This window comes from Tachysurus vachellii, chromosome 24, assembly GCF_030014155.1.
Source record: "Tachysurus vachellii isolate PV-2020 chromosome 24, HZAU_Pvac_v1, whole genome shotgun sequence".
Taxonomy (NCBI): Eukaryota; Metazoa; Chordata; class Actinopteri; order Siluriformes; family Bagridae; genus Tachysurus; species Tachysurus vachellii.
In genome coordinates, this window is record NC_083483.1 from 8,610,812 (window position 1) to 8,632,150 (window position 21,339).

The window sequence follows — 21,339 nt, forward strand, 5'->3', positions numbered from 1 at the left end:
TATATATATATATATATATATATATATATATATATATATATATATATATATATATATATATATATATATATCTTTTGCTTTGGTTATTGTTTTAATTGATAAAGAAAAAAAAGATCTTGTTAAAGCAAATCAATATCTATACTCACAAAATAAAGCTTTCTGATTGAAAACCGTTGGTGGCCACAATGGGACAAACGTGAGAACCCTTTAAAGTGAAAAATGTTTTTTTTTTCTTCATTCAGCGTGTATCACTGAGTCACAGCCTGACGTCTAACCGTTTTAGATTCAACTTGCAATTATCCATTTACCCAGCATGCTCCATTGGATAATTTGTGATTTTCTTCCTGCTAGCTCTCAGAGTTGGTTTTGAATGCGCTGAACCAGAACCAGGTTCAGTTCACATTAAGACCCGGAGTACAGATCACAGTCTACACTGCACATTTATCTGCAGGTCAGTAAATTAAAAAAAAAATCCAAACTAATGAGATAATTGATGTTTATAGGACTGTGCATGGTTTTAAAGTTCATATTTTTCCTTCTGAATTAACCAGTGAATTATTGATGCGCAAAGATTTTAGTGGAATATTATATAGAATAGAATATTTCTACAAAAAATATATAATGTGGTACTGCATAAAATCAGAGCAGAAACAGTTGGACAGCTTCAGTTAATATTCACATCAGATATGACGTAACATGACATACGGCTAAGTACGGTGACCCATACTCAGAATTCGTTCTCTGCATTTAACCCATCCAAAGTGCACACACACAGCAGTGAACACACACACACCGTGAACACACACCCGGAGCAGTGGGAAGCCATTTATGCTGCAGCACCCGGGGAGCAGTTACGGGGGTGCGGTGCATTGCTCAAGGGCACCTCAGTCATGGTATTGCTGGCTCGGGACTCGAACCCACAACCTTAGGGTTAGGAGTCAAATTCTCTAACCATTAGGCCACGACTCCTCCCCTCAGAATGGGGGGAAAGTGATCTCATGGTTGTTGGTGGGTATCAGATGACAAACTGATGATGTCCTCGGACTTTTGCACACCCACCAGTCTCTAGATTTTACACAGAATGGTGCAAAAAAAAAAAAAAGGTATTCAGTGATCTTCAATATGTTGTTGGTGAGAGAGGTCAAAAGGAGAAAGGCTAAAATGATCCGTGCTGACAGGAAGTCTACTGTACTTCAAGTAACCACTCTTTACATCTGTGGTGAGCAGAAAAACATTTGGACAAGGCAAACCTTGTCAACCTAGATCAGGAACCTAAGGCTATTTGAGCAGCAATCACATGATTATTAACTATCCAGTTTTGCTGAATCTGCGCCCACTGTCGCTTCAGATTCCTTTTCTTGGCTGACAGAAATGGAAACTGCTTATGTGAAACCTGCTGTTGCTACAAATCGTCTCAAGGTTGGATATGGTGTTAGTTCTGAAGTCACAACAGTTGAACAGAGTTATACTAAGTGCCTGTAGCACTCCCTTTCAGTCTGGCCATTGTTCTGAAGCATAAACGCCTCTCATTTGCTGGGTATTGTTTCTCACACCATTCTGCATAGATTTCTCAAATGGCCTCCTGGTGTTCCAGCGGCAGGATCCCACACTCTCATTGCTGTTGCACATGTTCGATTCCTAGGCAGGGAGTTAATCCAGCCACTGAAGTGCTATCTCTCAGTGCTGCTCCCAAGCCCAGATAAAATGGGAGGGTTGCGTCAGCACGGAAATCCATGTCCCAAAAAAACATGCAGACTACGTGACCCTCTGTGGTGACCCTAAACTAGGAGCAGCCAAAAGAACAACAGTATAGATTTTTTAAATACTTAAACCAGCCTGTCTGGCACAAACAAACACGCCATCTATGTCTTTAGTCAGTGAGATGTTTGATGCAACATTATCTGAAGCTCTTGAACTGTATTTACTTGATTGTTCTGCTGCCACACAATCGGCTGATCAAATAACTGCATGTCAGTACAGGTGTACCTACAGTAATAATATAGAGTACGTATGGTCAGATCTACTGTTTTTGATGCTAGAACACTCAAAACACAGAGCTATTCTAGGAAAAATGCAAAAATCTAAATGGATACAAGGAAAATTTTATCAAACACATTCACATAACAAATACACCAATGGACTAATATTTGCTACGTAGCCTTGTATTTCTCACAAGTCTAAAAGATTTTTATTGATTAAGAGTGGACTGAATAGCATGCTATACTGTGATAGACTTTCTCATGACTATTGATTTTGACAATCGCTGTTGATGTGATGTGATATCTTTTCCTACAGCACCCCTAGTGGATACCAGCGAGAATCACAGCGGCTCGGCCATGCTCATGCTTCTCTCAGTGGTGGTATTGGGTTTAGCAGTGTTCCTCATCTATAAATTCAAAAGGTAACGTGAACGTACATATCTGATCCTGCTTTAATTAAGACCTGGCTCGAATTTTATACTTTTGTGCCTCTGGAAAGATTAGCCATGCACTGTCATAATTTATATAGGAAGGGTCTTTATCTCCTCTAGTTAGGTCATTATGTGAGAAGCGGCTGAGCTATTGTACGATAATGGGTCGTTTATCATTTAATTTTTATTATTAATTTTCTTTTTTTTTGTAATTTCAAATGAATTTCTCCAGACTGACTGACCCTTTGTCAGTTCTGTATGCTAGCCAGAGACAATCTGTCAAGTGCTGATTTCTCAGCCGTGTTCCCTGGAAGGTATCCAGGAGATTCATTTTTGTCTCAGTTCTCTCCGCCAATCAGAAATGTCAGTCAGAGCTATAGACATTATCAATATTTAGGCCTTCGTGCTTTGGGAGTTGACCTTTATAAAATGTTAAATGATTGCGCCTCTTGGACAGGAGAGAAAAGAGCAGCAGGGGTCAATAAGACAAGATCTAGCATGAGAAGAGAGTCGGGAAAGACAAAAAAAGGTACAGACAGCATGGATTAAATTCCAAACAAATTGGTTTCTTTTTTTTTTTACGTGTGTGTTAGTGTAAAATTGAACTTGTACAGCTCAGTCAGCTCCCAAGAACTTGATGATCTCTGTGTATTTGTACACATTAACATCGTATTGTACAACTATGAACATTACTAACAGTCACAATGATTGTTTTCTTTAATAATTATTAGCTCATATTCCTAAAGATGGCTACAAAACGTATTTTCTTACCATTCAATTCGATTCAAGTTTATTTGTATAGCACTTTTTACAATTGACATTGTCTCAAAGCAGCTTTACAGAACATAAACATAGAACAAAAGGTTAATATAAAGAATAATATAAAGATAAATAGAATACAAAATTCAAGATTAATATTAGATATATTTAGTTCACAATGTGTATGTATTTATCCCCAATGAGCAAGTCTGAGGTGACTCAGGCAGCAGTGGCAAGAAAAATCTCCCTTAGATGGTAAAGGAAGAAACCTTGAGAGGAACCAGACTCAAAGGGGAACCTCATCCTCATACGGGTTCAGTCTCCATTCCTCTGGTTCAACTTCCTCTCCACATTTTGTCATGTCTGCAATCATTTTCCTTCACTTGCATCTCATTGTAACTCTTTTCTCAAGGAAGATCCCAGGCCTCCACCTCTATGCAGCGATGCAGAACGAAAAAGAGCAAGAAATGATCCGGAGCCCAGCGAGCCCAATGGAGAACGAGCCAAGTATCAGCTCTCAGAGAGATCTTCCCTCCTCGCCGGAGTCTCTGGACACCGAGCTTAACGTCAACACCATTGGTGCGTACAGGCTCAGGTTTCAAGTATATATCACTATAATATATGCCATTGGTTTCTTTTATTGTAAACACAGTATAACCCAATCGGGATAATGATGATTCACATTTCTCTCGAAGTACAATCCACTGGGTAAATTTGCTATCGCTATGAGTTCTGATAGCAAATGAACCTCTGGATCGATCCAGGATTAAGGTCGGACGTTTATTCTCTTCTTATATGTCTCATGAATAAAACAAAAATCCTGGCATGGTTTTATAGGAAATAATCAAGGATGGGTTGATGTGATGTAATTGAAGTGGTTCTAGGAAGAGAAATACAAATGTGAGATTTAAATTCATGATACTAAATAAAATTCAAAATTTATAGATTTAATAAAACCAAAATTTAGTTTAAAACATTATTCAATGTATAACGTTTCCACCACATTATATCAGCCTGTTGTGGATTACTTTCCTCTAATGGATGTCAGGTTTTATGTTTTATTCTTTACACATATAAGAAAAGAATAGCTGCTAACGAACAATCCTGGGATTTATCTGGAGGTTCATTTGCTATTAGAAGACAATACAATCAGAGGCAAGGTGTATTTTTTTTTTTCACTAATTAACCTATTTTTTAATTGCACTTGAAATTGGAAAGCCAAGCCAAGTTTATCAGCTATCATTTCACACAGAAATAACTGGAAAACAGGACACTAATCTGATCTGAACTTCTCAGGCAAACCTTACAAATTTACCAGTTAAAAATGAACAAACAATAGACAAAAAAGTCTAACAAGTGTAACAGAATACATGTTTTCATGCCCATAAAGGTCTAAAACCCAGTCCATGCAAATAAATAAAATTAGCATAGGCTTTAGAAACAATTGTGTGCGCAAATTAAGACAACTCAAAGTTTGTAGTCGCTTAGAATTGGTTAAATAGAAAATTATACATTTTATTAACCCTTAATAAGAAGCATATTAAACTAAATTATGTGTTAATGTCTTACAACTGACTCATGGCTGTAGTCTTGTTCGCTTCACGTCGGATATTTACCTCATGTTGGTACCTTCATGTTCGATGCCAGCTGCATTTAAACAGAGCCTTTAAAAAGCTTTTATTTTTAAAGCATTTATGTTTACCTTATTGACAAAATTCATGCTTGTGTTATTGTGCTTTCGCTTTAGCACCTTAAGTTGGTGTTTTATTCAGTTTCAGAGTCTCTTTGAGAGCTGCACTTGCTGTGCCCATTCAGAACAATTAATACTAACAAAATCTCATTCACATTTATTGTTTTTTAATTCTATTTTACACAATTATTCTTTTTTAAATGTGTGCTAATCAATTTATCCGATTAACAATTTACATATTAGAACACAAATATTTGCTCTGAACTGTATCAGGATTCAGAACCATATAACTGATCAGCTATAACATCAAACCCATCTGCTTAATATTGTGTTAGTCCTCGTGTGCCGCCAAAACAGCTCTGATTCGTTGAAGCATGGACTCCACAAGACCTCTGAAGGTGTTCTGTGGTATCTGACACCAACACCTTAGCAGCAGATTCTTTAAGTTGTGAAGTGGAGCCTACATGGAACGGACGTTTTTGTCCAGCACATCCCACAGATACTCGGACAGATTGAGATCTGGGGAATCTGGAGGCCAAGTCAACACCTTAAGTTCCACAAATTATTCCTTTTTGCAATTTTTGCAGTGTGTCAGGAAGCATTATCCTGCTGAAAGGGACCCCTGCCATTAGGGAACACTGTTGCCATGAAAGGATGCACTTGGTCTGCAACAATATTTAGGGAGGTGGTCAAAGTTTAGACGATGGGACTTGACCCTGTGGACTGGTTCTTTGGACCACTTTTGTTCGGTACTAACCACTGCATATCACTAACACGTCACAAGACCTGCTACTTCAGAGAAGCTCTGACCCAGTGGTCTAGCCATCACAAACCGACCCTTGTCAAAGTCACTCAGATCCATAAACTTGCCCACTTTTCCTGCTTCCAAAACTTCAACTTAAAGAAACTTGCTGCCTAATATATCCCAGCCTTTTAAAGGTGCCATTGTAATGAAGTAATCAATGTTATACACTTCACCTGTCAGTGGCATTAATGTTACGGCTGATCCGTCTACACTAAAGAATAAAAACAATCAGCTATTCAATCTTTTAGCCTTCACGCTGCCCAACTGGTAGTTAAAGTCAAACTGGCTTGTAGGTGAGGATAATGTCAGGAAAAATAATGAAGCATGTTTGTTTTTTTTCTCTTTAGCTAATCTAAATACAGTAGCTAATCATTTTAATAGAATGAAGTTGGAGCGAATAAACGTTTATCACTTTTCATTTTCCGTGCAACTGACTTCAGTACACTGATCTCAGTGTCCCATAAATTGTGAATTTTACCCTAGTCTCTTAAACTACTGACAGCTCTTTCTTCTCCTCTTATTCCTGTCTGTGACTTTTTTCTGAATGCAGAATGCATTAAGCCTCATCCACGTGTCAGAATCTCAACAGAACCTCCTGTCTACATTGACGTCTGACTTTTCCAGACCGCCACTGCAAATCCAATCACAAGAAGGTTTTAAGCTTTATACAGTACCTGTGCATGTTGGACATTGACACTTTACTGTGCTTTGTGAATACCAGACAAAAACTGTGTACAGGTTTTTTATACGTATGTCTATCGAATAAGAGAACATTTTTAATGATGTTTATTTATAAGAAATGATCAGTACATACACAACCATACCGTAAGGCCAGCATGTATTATAATTCAGAAAATGGGTAAAAATAACAAAAAAATACTTTTACATAAATTTTATTTACTGTATTGCTTTTAAATGGTACAATATTTATCTGTCTGTCAGTATATTTAGTACCAATGTGAGAGATTTAAATTCATGAGTTTGAATAACCTTCAAAATTAAAAGTTTTAGTAAAACCTACATTTTGTATAGAATCCTATCCATTATAATAATAATAATAATAATAATAATAATAATAATAATAATAATAATAATAATAATAATAATAATAATAATAATAACAATTATTGTTATTATTGTATTATTATTATTATTATTATTATTATTATTATTATTATTATTATTATTATTATTATTAGATTTTTTTACCTGCTCTATCTGTACTTAGGTTCACAATTTTTGGTCAAACTGGAATAAACAAAAGTCATTAAGACATTATTATTATTATTATTATTATTATTATTATTATTATTATTATTTTATTTATTTGTTTTTATTTTATTTTATTTTATTTTTTTTTACCAAATACTGTATATATGCCTATGCTCCCCCTAAGAGAGCATGAAATAATACCATAATGCACAATATTTTTTTGAGAACCAGATAATTCTATAAATTTCACAACCTTTTTTTTTTGTTGTTTTACATTTCAGTTTCTTTTTACATTTATGTCCCTTAGATCTTCAGTAAAATAATTAAATGCTGACAAATGTTTTTTTTTTTTTAATCACAGTCCCATTCAACAGAATAATATCATGAACATTTTTCATTATTGCTTTCACTTCACACCAAAAGGGAAATTTACACTATATTTGATGATATAGTGAGTATTTGTGTATTAATATTTAATATTAGGATACATTCCTCCTGCTTTGAAGCAGCATATTTATATACTGCTTACTATTATTATTATTATTATTATTATTATTATTATTATTATTATTATTATTATTATTATTATTATTATTTGTAATTGTAATAATATTCCCAACTTAAGTTACAAATTTATGTGTTTGTGATGAAAGAAGAAACCGTCATTTGCTGGTATTAATGAACTCTTTCACCTCAGTGTAAATCCCTGATTTTGTCTTGTTTCAGCAATGTACCGTTATACAGACTGTGTTAGAAATAACAGTGTAATATCTTCATAAATTATCTTACTATAGGTCTATACCAGTTTTAAGTGTACATTAACAGTAGAATAAAAAATATATATATATATCTTTTTTTTTTCTCTTTGAATGTTTTAAAACCACTCAAACATCCATTACCACTTCTTTCTCTAATCTGACGAATGTCAGTGGGTGACATCTTTATTACTGAACTGAGTTTAAACAGGCTGCATGTTTAAAAATTAATTTATGTTCTTAAACACACAACCTTCCTTTAAGTTGTATTTTTTTTTATTTATTTATTTTTGCTAATTTTATTATATCCTGGATCCTAGAGATCTCTGTATAGAACACAATGTCATCATGTATAAAAGCTGTGTGATCTAATTGTCTTTAATAGGAGATGTAGGATGATGACACTCGTAATAAACCTGTGAGATAATTAACATGGGTATTGATGAAAAGGCTGTGCAAGAAACACCAGCAATGGGATACTAATCTGAGCCCAACACACATCACAGACAACAGTTTAATGTTTAAACATAATACTCTGTGTTTCATTTATTGATTTGTCTTCATATGAGGAAAAGTTTGATCCATATCTTAAGATTATTTCAACAGATAACATCACAAAAGCTAAGCGCATGTTTGGAAAAAAAAAAAAACAACAAAAATCAGATCCTAAATCCAACTAACTCTCATGATGTCTCCTGAATTGCAAATTTTTTGGGGAAAAAAAATAGGGCAAAGAAAAATCTTGAACCATTTTTGGAGTTGTAACGAATGAGAGATATTTGTTATATTTCATATGAATGAAGTGAAGAAAGGTACGATGGTAAAAATCAGACCAGAATCAGTAACTGTTCATAAGGTATTTATTTATTTATTTATTTACTCACTACACCACTAATTGATCTTTTTCTTTTGTTTGTTTTAATCAGAATTAGCATATATAAACATAGATCAACTCTTATCTTGCTAGTTTTGGTTCATTTTATTTAGATTCCCAACACCACGCCTTGTGTGTGTGGAGTTTGCATGTTCTCCCTGTGCCTCGGGGGTTTTCTCTGGGTACTCCGGTTTCCTCCCCCGGTCCAAAGACATGCATGGTAGGTTGATTGGCATCTCTGGAAAAATTGTCCGTAGTGTGTGAGTGCGTGAGTGAATGAGAGTGTGTGTGTGCCCTGCGATGGGTTGGCACTCCGTCCAGGGTGTATCCTGCCTTGATGCCCAATGACGCCTGAGATAGGCACAGGCTTCCCGTGACCCGAGAATAGTTCAGATAAGCGGTAGAAGATGAATGAATTAATTATTGCAAAACTGGAACTGCAACACGCGCTAATAGAGACCCTTTGGGGCAGGAATCGCACACCTCGTACTCACTCAATGAACATTTAGACTGGTGGAGGAGCAGCAGCCAGGACTGTTAATGACAGGGTTGCCAGGTCACCAAATTAATATTTTTTTAATATTAAATGCTAAATTGGTTATGGCATAAACTTATTTTATTTTTCCATTATAAATTTAAATTAAATTTAACAGATTTCTCGAATCTATGTCATACAGAACCATTTCTATTGCAAAGAAGGGAAGAGGAATTGTGGAGTGTATAACGGTTGTACATCAGATATGCATGTGCATAATGGTGACCTTTTCTTCAAGTTTCTTCTATCTCACAATTCCAAACGTTATTTAGTTTCAGACGTTTACGTGGTTGTTGAGATGTACATGACCTGGCAACCCTGTTTTATAATATTAGATCTACTGTGTTTGGATCATTCATTGTAACAACAGAGACAGGAAACAAACCTGCTTTTCTGAACACAGTTGAAAAAAAGGCGTGACTAAAACCACACAAAACAGGTTTTAAATATAAATATATTAAAGTGTGTGATTTCTATTATATTTCTATTCTCATCTTTGTTTGAGGTGTCATGCAATTAGCCTCTGTGAGTTTTCTTATGCTTTCAGTCATGTGAAATCAAACAAAAGTTCTCTCACTCATTACTCTATCTACAAATGTTTTGCTTGAGACTGCATCGTGCATGCGCAAGCCTAGTTTGACAAAACATTGCGTGTTCACTAATGGAAAAGTCAAAGCATCGCACAAATTGGCAGTACAATTCCAATCAGTTTGCTAACAGGAGCCCGGAAACCACATTCCTCTCAAGAGGTAGCAAGATTATTTTTTTAGAAAATGAGAGATTTATTACTGTAAAGTTTTTATATAAAATAAGCAAATTTCAGTGTACAACGGTTTCTTTTCTTCCTTCTTCAACCTCAGCTCTTCATGTCATGTGATTCTTTTTAAGTATGCATTTACAATCATATTTATTATTCAATGGAGTATATGTTTGTGGCTTTGTTTTTCTTACAATATTTGTAAAAAAAAAAAAAAAATACAAAAAAATACAAAAAACCCTAATACACTATGTAATTTGCTGACGTATTCTACAAACTATAGATAAAGAAAAATAACGTGTCATTATTGTGTGGACATTTGATTTCTTTTGCATATTAATGCTTGTTTAAAGTTTACAGAATTCCGGTTTTAATAAACTCGGGTAATTTGGATTATTATGTCTAACAGAAAACTCAATTTCAGCCTCATACCCAGATTTATAGTTACAAAGAGCTTCTGTGGATCTCCACGGTGGGGTTTCTACACATGAAACATCAGGGTAAGTGTATAAAATATCTTAATTAATTAATAACCTGTTTAATTTACACAATACGTCCACATTTGAATTATTTATGTTTCCATACAATCCAGTGCCTTCCTATTCACTATTTATGCTCAGTTCATAGGGTAATGGATTCAAGTTCACTGCAGTAGGCCATTTTCCTCAACTGATTAAAAAATAATACACTAATTAAATGAACTTGCACTATGTGACAATGATGTACCAATTTAAACCACTGCCTCGTGGCCTATAGCACTTAAAGCATCAGTCTAAACCTTGCCCTGATCGCTTATTTCGTAATCTTCGGCTAATGAATTTCCGTCATCATACTGTAAGTATCAGCACTCCTCAAACGGAACCCAGAAATGATGAAACACTGGTGTAATTTACTTACAAGAAAATCATAAGAAGAAATTATAGGAAACTTTTCCATTTAGGAAAAGATGAAGGTTATTAAGAGATGCAAAAAAAGGTGACCTAAACCAAATGGGGTATTCTCATGTGTTAGAATTTAGCTATGCTTAAAAAAAAGAGTGTGCATTGTGGTGTATTATTATTATTATTATTATTATTATTATTATTATTATACATACTCTGCTTTATTGATACATTTTGTTGATGGATTTTGAACCATTGTCCCATTAAAAATGATGATTGATATTAATTAATTGATTAAAGTTTTCTTTCTTTTTTTTTTTTTTTTTTTTTTTTTTTAAAAAAAATCACACCCACAGAGCATACATATGCATACATTTTGTACATATTTTGACAGTATTCGGTGACTACTGGCACTGATCATAAATCCCATGAAAATATTGGGTGATGATTTAAGCAAAAGAAGAAAAAAGAAAAGAAAATCTATGTCCTGCTAGTGACCTTAGTAGGAAAAAAAATCTAGCTCTAGTACATCCAATTCTAAAGACATCAGCTATAGAAATTCCCAGGTAACATGCTCACAATCCCTTTCAACTATAACAAGAGTGAGCTAGAAAAAGGACGACATGGAGGAAGAAGAAAAGAGACCAAGATTGAGGTTATGTGTGAGGGAGAGAGAAAGAAATTATTCCCTAGGCTTTCCCCTACCATTCATGCTCTGATAGGCCTGTGTCCCAGAGGAGCTTTGCTAACTCTGTAGCAGCAGAATGAAGGTCACTTTGCTACTCGTGTTAATTTGTCCTGCCTCTGTTGATTGCCCGTTTAGGAACAAGTCACTTGATTAGACGTCCCATAGGGGACGTGGCTGTTCCAGCGATGGTGAAGTGAAACATTTTTGCTCTGAAGGTTTTTTTTTAAATGGAAACCATACATCAGGTGATAAGTGAGGAACGATCATGATATCGGTGAAAATATTAGCAAGAGACCATCCTTACTGTGACTTACTCTGGAGAGTCCTTCCAAAAAATGCAAAATAAGCATCTCTTTAGAGAAAACGCCACCATATCATCAATTACCATATCACCATATCATATTATTTTAAACCATCCGGGTTATGTGGAGCACCTTGACATACAAATCCTTTTGAATGAATTGGTACTAGTTAATGTAACCTGTGATTTAGATTGTAACTGGAAACTTTCTAGAAGACTAATCAACACTTTCTGACTGATCACCAACACGCATAGAGAGCCCAAACTAATCGACTCACCGTATTTTAAGGCATCTCACCTCTTTCATGTCCCACAATGTTCGCCTGCGACTCACGGTTGCACGTGTGCCGTGGAAACTAACAATGTCTTCGGCAGCTAAATAGCATCTGCAGGTTATTTTTCTTCATGCACAAGTGAAGGACAAGTATGAGTTCACATTCACTGGAATTACGGCACAGCCCAATACTCTCACCACCTCCTCGCACCTCGGGTCCTGGATCACGATGCTCATTTCCAGTCCACCTGAGAGCTTTCACATTACTAACTTTTCATGCAAATCCTTCTGTGTTTGGGACTAAACTGAAAGCCCTTAAATAAAACTGATCGCTTAACAAAAATTGCTTGTTAAGGGATTATTCCAGGCAGGAATACTCCATCAATAAATGTTTACACAAAGCACATATTTTAAATCATTAGTCATTAGTTCTGTATGGATTTTCTTAACCTACAGTATATAATATAATGCTGTCAAAGATATTTCTTTCTATATATTACAAAAGTAAACATGTGGCAGAATGGGGCAGAAATTTAAGAACAATTATAGAACTTGCCCCATGGGTTGCTATTAGTGCTTGTTGCGGTTCAAATTTTTACACTTATATACACTTATATATCTTCAGATGACCGGTGAAGACCTACTTCTTCCTGAAATACTTAAACTAGCACTTTTCCCTCTTTGTTGTATGTGTATTTTATTATATTTGAAGAAAATAAACACACCCTGAACAGAGTTTTAGGTTGATGGTATCCTAAGATGGTACACTAAGAACTAGTGTTAATGTATTTATTTATAGAGACTTGAAAGCGCTGTTGTACATCGCTCTGGATAAGGACGTCTGCCAAATGCCGTAAATGTAAATGTAAATCTCTTATGGAGCTAAAAAGGGGACAGTAAACACTATGTGATTGAACATCTATAAATGCAAGCTAGTCAGTGGAATGGTTTCTGTTAAATAGCAGCACTTTTGGTCACTCAGTAGTTCAGAGTTGTGATTGAGGACTATAAAGAATAACATTTATAAAGTTGCTCAGCTTTCAGTTCTTTTCACTCATTATTAGCGAGCTGTAATTTTTGGGCTTCTGTTTCTTTTTTAAGCAGGTGGGTGCTGGGGGGGTGTTCTAGCCTAGTGCTTAAGGTGTTGGTTTACAAATCAGAAGGTTGTGTGTTTGAATCCCACGTCCACCAAGCTGGTGGACCCCTGAACAAGGCCCTTAATCTTCAATTGCAAAGTCACTCTGGATAAGGGTGTCTGCCAAATGCTGTAAATGTAAATACATGAATACATAGGTTGAGCCATCTCACATTGCACAATGCAGAATTAATTTGTGATAACCGGACATTCAAAATTTAACAGCTCGATGGTTCATCAACATCAGTGTGACTATGCACATAAATCTACGCACACACACATTGTCAAAGCATGCAGACTGACTTACCTTAATGAGCCTTTCAGAGAAACCTACCTCCTCCCCAAAGCAGTTAATTCAGACATAAACAAGATCGGCTGTAGTTATGAGTCGTTACGAGCCGCAGTGAAGGCATGCATGCATTAAAAAATAAAAAATAAAAAATCGACTCCTAATTCCTCTGACAGATTTATGGTAATACCCTATAAAAAACTCACAAGCACAACATTCCATTAACTCAGGTTGTGTTCATTAGACAGTAATGTGGCTTTTTTTTTTTTTTTAACCTGCATATGAAGCAAAGGAATCCGAATGAGCTAAACCATAGCCGAATCCCATCACTATGAACGTCCTATTCTTCCCTTGATGGGCAAAACTAGAATACAAATGAGCACATGCTGAAATACAGATATCATGTAAGTGCATATCAATTTTATGGTATGTGCTTTGACTGAGATTACAGCCAGAAAACAGACACTTAAATTGTTTCCTGGCAGGATTTATTCTCCTTATCAAACACTTCCTCTGTAATTGCATGCTGTAATTGAAACCTTGCAAAGGCACATTATATTCTGTCTAATCCATACAAAATTCCCATTTACACAGATATTTTGGACTGCACTATTGTTTACACTCAACAGGGGGTGGTATGAGTCCACGAGCATATTATGGTACAAATGATGGTTTGACAAAGTAAGAAAAAAAAAAAAGTTGATGACAATTGATAGCCTCTGTCTCATTTTTGTCTCATATTATATATATCTATACTGTCCCTTGGATAAATAACAATTACTGTCAAATCAGACACCTACTGGTTCGCTTAACTACTCAGAAGTACAAGTGCAGGTTTCCGGAGAGGCTGAGTGTAACATGTGAGATAGAAATAGACAGAACATCCAGCCATTAAATGAGGCAGCCTTGCTAGGGTCTAGGGTGACACTGTAATCACAAGCTAGGAGAGCGAGGTGGACGCGTGGGCTGACGAAATGACAAAATGCCATAGCTATTCCTCTCTCTCTCTCCCTCTCTCTCTCTTTCGCTCGCTCCACAGAGAGGTAGGGTACGACAGCAGGGACACAGCAGCCCAGGAGAACTTCCTTATCTTTACGCTCCTGAACATAGAAAATTAAAACATAGAAAGAAAAAGAGACCCCCTACTGGGCATCCAACAGGACTTTCCAAGTACTCACTGCACTTAAAAAAGAAATCTACTCCTATTATGAGTTACTGCTTTGACACAAGGATGAGTGTTAAATGTATCAAAGAGTCAGATTTTCATGGTCCTGGATCTTGTGGAGCAATGATGAGGTTCTTTCGATGTCTATCGTTGCACTGCTCCGCCTACTTGACTTGTACGATGACTTGTACTTCATCATAATACAGTAGCAATACAGCAAGTAACACTTCTGCTGGTATAAAATATGCATGGTGAAGGTTTGGCTACATAACATTCCTTGATTACGTGATTCAAATATCCATCTAAATGACGACAACAGTGCACTTTCAATGGGTTTAACTCTTAGTGACTAGCTCATGGTTATACATGAGACACATCAGTTTACATTTACACAGATTCACAGACTCTGAACGGATGAGCCGTCTTCTTCGAAGAGAAACCGTCTTCTTACTTTTTTCTGGTTTTCCTTTTTTTTCCTGACAAGCCACGTCACCCGGTTGCTAATAAGATGAGACAAAGTAAATAAAACAGAACATAATAAGAAAGTCTGTGAGACAGTTTCATTGAGATAAACCTCCACTTAGAGAAATGCATGTGATTGGCTGCAATAAGCCACAGCAGAGGAATTGTTAAGAAGCTGTGATTGTTTATGTTTAGTGTCGCTATGTTTTGCTCCTTTGTTTCTTTTTCTATTATTCATTCATTCATTCATTTTCTACCGCTTATCCGAACTACCTCGGGTCACGGGGAGCCTGTGCCTATCTCAGGTGTCATCGGGCATCAAGGCAGGATACACCCTGGACAGAGTGCCAACCCATCGCAGGGCACACACACACACACACACTCTCATTCAATCATGCACTCACACACTAGGGACAATTTTCCAGAGATGCCAATCAACCTACCATGCATGTCTTTGGACCGGGGGAGGAAACCGGAGTACCCGGAGGAAACCCCCAAGGCACGGGGAGAACATGCAAACTCCACACACACAAGGTGGAGGTGGGAATCGAACCCCGACCCTGGAGGTGTGAGGCGAACATGCTAACCACTAAGCCACCGTGCCCCCTATCTTTTTCTGTTATTATTAATTAATTGTGTGTGTGTCTGTGTGTTTGATTTGATCCTCTGAAATAGCTGGGTTTGGCGCTCCACCAGTTTATCTTTCTTCGACACTGGGTTACTAATCCTTCAAAGATGGAGGAGCGTAGGAATCATGACAAGCAAGAGCAATTTCAATGGATTTCATACAGTACACAAGCATTAAATACACATTTCATACACATTCATTGCGAGCGTTAAACAACCGTAACAATTTGACTCTTCACACATTTTATGAATCCATTATGCTCAGGTTTCTCTCACGACCACATGGATAGCATCGCTTTAACATGTACTGACACCAACACTACACAACTCAATTTGGATGGAAAGGGAAAATAAGGTGTTTTCTTCTAGTAAATTCTTTCCATTTGGCAACAATTTTGGCAATTCACCGTGGCAATTGTTTTTAATCCCAAAAATGTGACTGATAAGAACTTACACTATATATTTTTCAGGTAACTCCACCTACTGCATGTGCATAAGCCTCCAGAACTAATGTAGAAAATATATTCTATACAGGTGAGTGCAAAAAGCGTATAGGCAGCTGTTTTCTGGTAACATCCTGTTGGTCATGGTTGTAGCTTGATTGACTCTTTTACTTAGAATGGTGGGGCTTACGGTATGTGAGCGACCTGATATGTTGCAGTGTTGGCTCAAGTGGTTAAAACTCTCGGTTGTTGATTGAAAAGTTGGGGTTCAAACCCCACCGCTGCCAAGCTGCCACTGTTGGACAACTGAGCAAAGCCCTTACCCCTCCCTGCTCTCGGGGTTATGTATCATAACTGCCCTGGCGCTCTGACCCCAACCTCCTCAGTTGGGATATGAAAAGGATTCACCTGTGCTGTAGTGTATATATGTTATGCCCCAATATTACGTCGAGTTACATAATGCCTTTAGATTTTAAGTTGCACTCAATGCATCTTTGATTAGAAAACCATCTTTGAGGAGAAAACCGGAGTACCTGGATGAAACCCCCAAAGAAAAATGTGAAATTCACAGGTATAGGATGGAGGCAGGAATTGAACCCCCAACTGAGGAGATGCAAAACAATCCTGACTATTAACCACTAACCATTTCCTGCTCTAGATCTGCATCTGCAACAATGCGACTCCACATAATCCTTAGGCAAGTACTATACAACGGCTTAAGATCTGCAGGAGGCGAAAAGTTATTTTACTCTATTATTCTTTCTCTTAAAACACTAGTCCCCTTTCCTTCAGCTTAAACCCTGACCCAGTCTCTGTACTTTCCATTGTGAACTCCTGCCAAGGCCTGAGCCACTCCTGAACTGACTTGTGCATTTCTTTTATCTTTCCTGATATTGCTGGAGGACTAAGAACAAGACAGCAGAAATAAACGAAAGGATCCGTCTTTGTTAGGAGATGCTAGCAGCCACTTGTAGTTTCTGCCAAGGAAGTGAAAGGAGAGAAAAAGAAGCAAGATGCGAACTTGTAAAACACGTTATTTTTAAATAACAGAGATTCTCAGAGCGATACGCAGCACCGATTTCATCACAAAGGAACGATAGTTTCAACAAGCTTTCAGTGTGTGATTCCTTTTCTGTAGGTTTTATTATTGTGCATATCTATACATTATTCTGAGGTTATGCAGTAGATGGCACTCTACCTGCATTGCTTGGCAAAAGGGTTTTATCTGATTTTTGAAGCTTTTTTAAGAACGTTTTTACTTACTGCTCTGTCCTCCATGCTGGTGTTTTTTTTTTTTTGTAGTCAGATACACAGTGAATAGGAAATAAATGTAAAGTCATGTTCAACGTGATTAGATTTTCACTCAACATATTATAAGCATATTTTTATCATACTCAACATATTCATTCATTCATTCATTCATTCATTCATCTTCTACCGCTTATCCGAACTACCTCGGGTCACGGGGAGCCTGTGCCTATCTCAGGCGTCATCGGGCATCAAGGCAGGATACACCCTGGACGGAGTGCCAACCCATCGCAGGGCACACACACACACTCTCATTCACTCACGCAATCACACACTAGGGACAATTTTCCAGAGATGCCAATCAACCTACCATGCATGTATTTGGACTGGGGGAGGAAACCGGAGTACCCGGAGGAAACCCCCGAGGCACGGGGAGAACATGCAAACTCCACATACACAAGGTGGAGGCGGGAATCGAACCCCCAACCCTGGAGGTGTGAGGCGAACGTGCTAACCACTAAGCCACCGTGCCCCCCCCACTCAACCTATTAAAAATGAAAAAAAAAAAAAAACAACAACAAAAAAAAACAGTGGATCACAAAGTAAATATCACAGATCAGGCAATGGGTGATTTTATTGAATCTTATAGTATTTTCTAATGAAATATTCAATAAGATTACAACATCTCTGTTTAGCCCACTACTGCACTTTTAGCAATGTCTTCTGAATCTGAAGTGACAGCATGCTTGAATCAGACACTGGCCAGCAGGGAGGACCACAGAGCAGTAAGTCCACCCTGGATAGAGTCCGATTTCACCCAGCCAAGTGTCCCAGCAGCTCTCTCTTTATAGATGTCATAGACTAATTCTTCAAATTCTGTCAGTCTTACCTGGTTCTGTGGAGCAAATCCAAATAATGCTTTGTAGCAGGATCAGATTCAGCCACTTGGTAGCCCACAAGCCATATTACAAATTAGAATCATTTTTGATTATTATTATTTTTTTGATTAAATCTTTGATCATTAATATCATTTTTTGGTACTGCTAATAAAAGTAATGATAAGAGTGCAATGCCACACTTATTTTTTTGGGTGTTTTCCTGAATTTCTTAAAGGGATTCTGCTTCAATGCATCTGATGCAATCTATCTCAAGAGGAGTAAATGAAAGTAATTCTGAAATTCAAATGAAAATGAAATAAAAAAAGCAAAATTTGATTGAAAAATTCTTCCTCTTCTTCATTTTCTTCTTCAGCATTCACTTCAGTTATTTGCAGTATTCATTCATTCATTCATTCTTTCTTTCTTTCTTTCTTTCTTTCTTTCTTTCTTTCTTTCTTTCTTTCTTTCTTTCATTCATTCATTCATTCTTTCTTTCTTTCTTTCTTTCTTTCTTTCATTCATTCATTCCTTCTTTCATTCAATCATTCATTCATTCATTCATTCATTCATTCATTCATTCATTAATTCTTACATTCATTCTTGCATTTTGATTTGGTCTGGGTTCACAACTGTCTTTAAAAATAGCCTTGGTTACAACTCTTTGTATTTTGTGTAAGAAACCAAGTGAACCCCAGGCTCCTTTTTAACACAGAGCAAGGGTCAGAAAATAAATCAAGACATCAGACAGTTTATTAATTCTGAAGTAAGCGTATTAGAAACAAAACACTTGATGCCAGGGAATAAACATCAAGGTGAGTCTAACCAAAATGATTCATGAAAGACGACTATTTTAGCTCCAATTTTTACAGAATCTACCTTTCCTTGCCAAAACCAAAAACTTACTTTCCTTTCTACCTACAGTATCTATCCTCAACATAGGAGAAAAGACACTAACCCCTACAGCCAGCCAAAGCATAACACACACGGAGGAAAGCATTACCTATGCTGTTCTGCATGTGTGAGCTCACAGATGCCCACAAACGACAGTAATGTCACTGTGATTGACAGGAGAGAGAGAATAATGTCGTCTTTCACCACAGGGATCATGGCAGTCTGTGCTGTCCTGACTCTTTTAATGACTGTGACCTCATCCTCGACAGGAAACAAACTTGTGATCTAACAACGATCCAACCATGTCCCACGGACTTCTGCTCGGCTGAGGACATCGCTCGGCCCTTCTGCTCGGCTGCGGACGTCACTTGGCCCCCTCTGACTACGCCGCCGTGTGCCTCGCTAGCCCACCTGCCTTGCCATGTGTCTCGCTCTCCCACCTGCCTCGCTGTGCATCGTGCCCCCCACCTGCCTCACCATGTGCCTCGCTCCTCACTCCTGAATCTCACCGGGATCATTGTTCCCCCAGACATTTTACTTGTACCATGTGTTTTTGTTTACGTTTTGTGTTTTCACATGTCTGCCCCACCCTTGTCTAATTCCTTCCCGCTTCAGCACATGTTCCTCATGTGTCTAATTTGTCTCAGTATTTGTCTTCGTGTGTTAGTCTTGGTTTTTGAGATTCGGTTTGTTTAATTTTTCCCAATTTTGTGTTATGTTCTTTGTAAAATAAAACTTGTTTTTAGCTATGCTTGCGTTTGGGTCTGAATTTTATCCACGAACACACACTGACAGTACTGTAATCACTCAACCCCTGAAATCACAGTTGTCGCTGAAGTTTACTTACTGCTAAAGTTAGCTTAGTTAATGTTGGGATTTTTACAGTATGTTGACACATACAACGTTTTTCATTTCCTCGCCTCTCGGCAAGCACTTACTTGGATGCATTTATCCCGGAGGCTCGAAGATAAAAAGGAAGTGATTTAGTTTTAGCAGGTGGTATGCAGTGTCATTCAGCGAATCTTGCTTTCAGTCCATCATACTGAGAAAATGCATCAAAAAACATTTCTCTCTCTCTCTCTCTCTCTCTCTCTCCCTCACATTCACATGCACACACTTAGTCAGTCACAAAAGAAGCTTCTACTTGTGTATTCTTGGAGACAAGCATCTAAAGGCACAACCAGCCAACTTTTAACGATGAAAGCAAAAACCCATTAACAGCAATAAAACCACTACTCTCATTAACAGCAATAATTAACTGTTGCTTACTGACACCGCAGAAATCAATTACAGTCTGTGGCGCAGCTTCGATGAAATTGGTTCAACTCAAACGCTCGTGAGGATCTCGCTGTTTAAAAGGGCAGTGTATATCTAGCATGCAAAGGATTGCCCTTCTTTTCAGATGCTATTAGTATTAATCACCAACCTGCAACAGTAGCAGGGATTCAGGAAAATAAATTGTCACCGCAGTGGAAGTGACAGTGCTATTTGCATGTTTCCTTTGAGGGAAAGTATAATTATCTCTCTTATAAGGAAATCGATTTAAGATCATGAAGGACTTCAGGAAACAAAGCAGTAAATCAGCGCTGCTGCAATGGCCAGTGGTGTCGGTGCAATGCTCTTGGAGTGGTACAGTATTTGAAGGAAGGTGTTGCAACAATCAGGATTAAAACTGGAAGAGAGTAAAAGCCGAAATCAGAAATAAAGAACTACAAGGCGTGTGCTAAAAAACTAGGAAACCGTAACTAGCTAAACAAACGCTAAGAGTGGCTAGTTAAATCACACAAGAGTTTGAGATATAAGGCTGTATATAGAGTCTGCATCCTGAGCCCAAAGATTATGCCAGTATTTACGCAGTGAATGTTACTTGAGGCAAAGTGGCTAAGTGGTTAGCATGTACATCTCGCACTTCTACAGCAAGAGTTTCGAGTCCCAGCTCCACTCGGTGTGCACAGCTTTCATGTTCTCCCTAAGCTTCTAAGGTATCCTCTGGGTATTACGGTTTTCTTCCATAGTTCAGAAACATGTGCTGTAGGCTTGATTTGTGTCTTTAATTGTCCATAGTGTCTGAATGATGCATGTAGTTGTGCTCTGTGATGGTGTGTCGGTCTTGTGTGTAGGTGCATCGTGAGATGTGGAGTTCAGTGCAGGTTCAGATGTAGACATGACCCCTGGTGGTAATAAAAATGAATGAGTGCAAGTTTGGTTTTATTTAACAAAACACTGCTATAAATAACACTTGATCCAGCACAGCTTATTA

The 21,339-nt window shown here is 37.4% G+C and overlaps 1 protein-coding gene across 1 annotated transcript in view; it reads left to right on the forward strand.

The window, feature by feature from the left end:
* Positions 1–6,493, forward strand: part of LOC132839287 (VPS10 domain-containing receptor SorCS1) — a 221,771-nt gene extending 215,278 nt beyond the window's left edge. The window contains exons 24-27 of the mRNA XM_060860185.1: positions 352–451; positions 2,296–2,401; positions 3,582–3,748; positions 6,215–6,493. Of these exons, the coding sequence (XP_060716168.1) occupies positions 352–451; positions 2,296–2,401; positions 3,582–3,748; positions 6,215–6,279 (438 nt within the window). The 3' untranslated portion in view covers positions 6,280–6,493. The remainder of the gene's footprint in view (positions 1–351; positions 452–2,295; positions 2,402–3,581; positions 3,749–6,214) is intronic.
* The last annotated feature ends 14,846 nt before the right edge of the window (positions 6,494–21,339 follow it).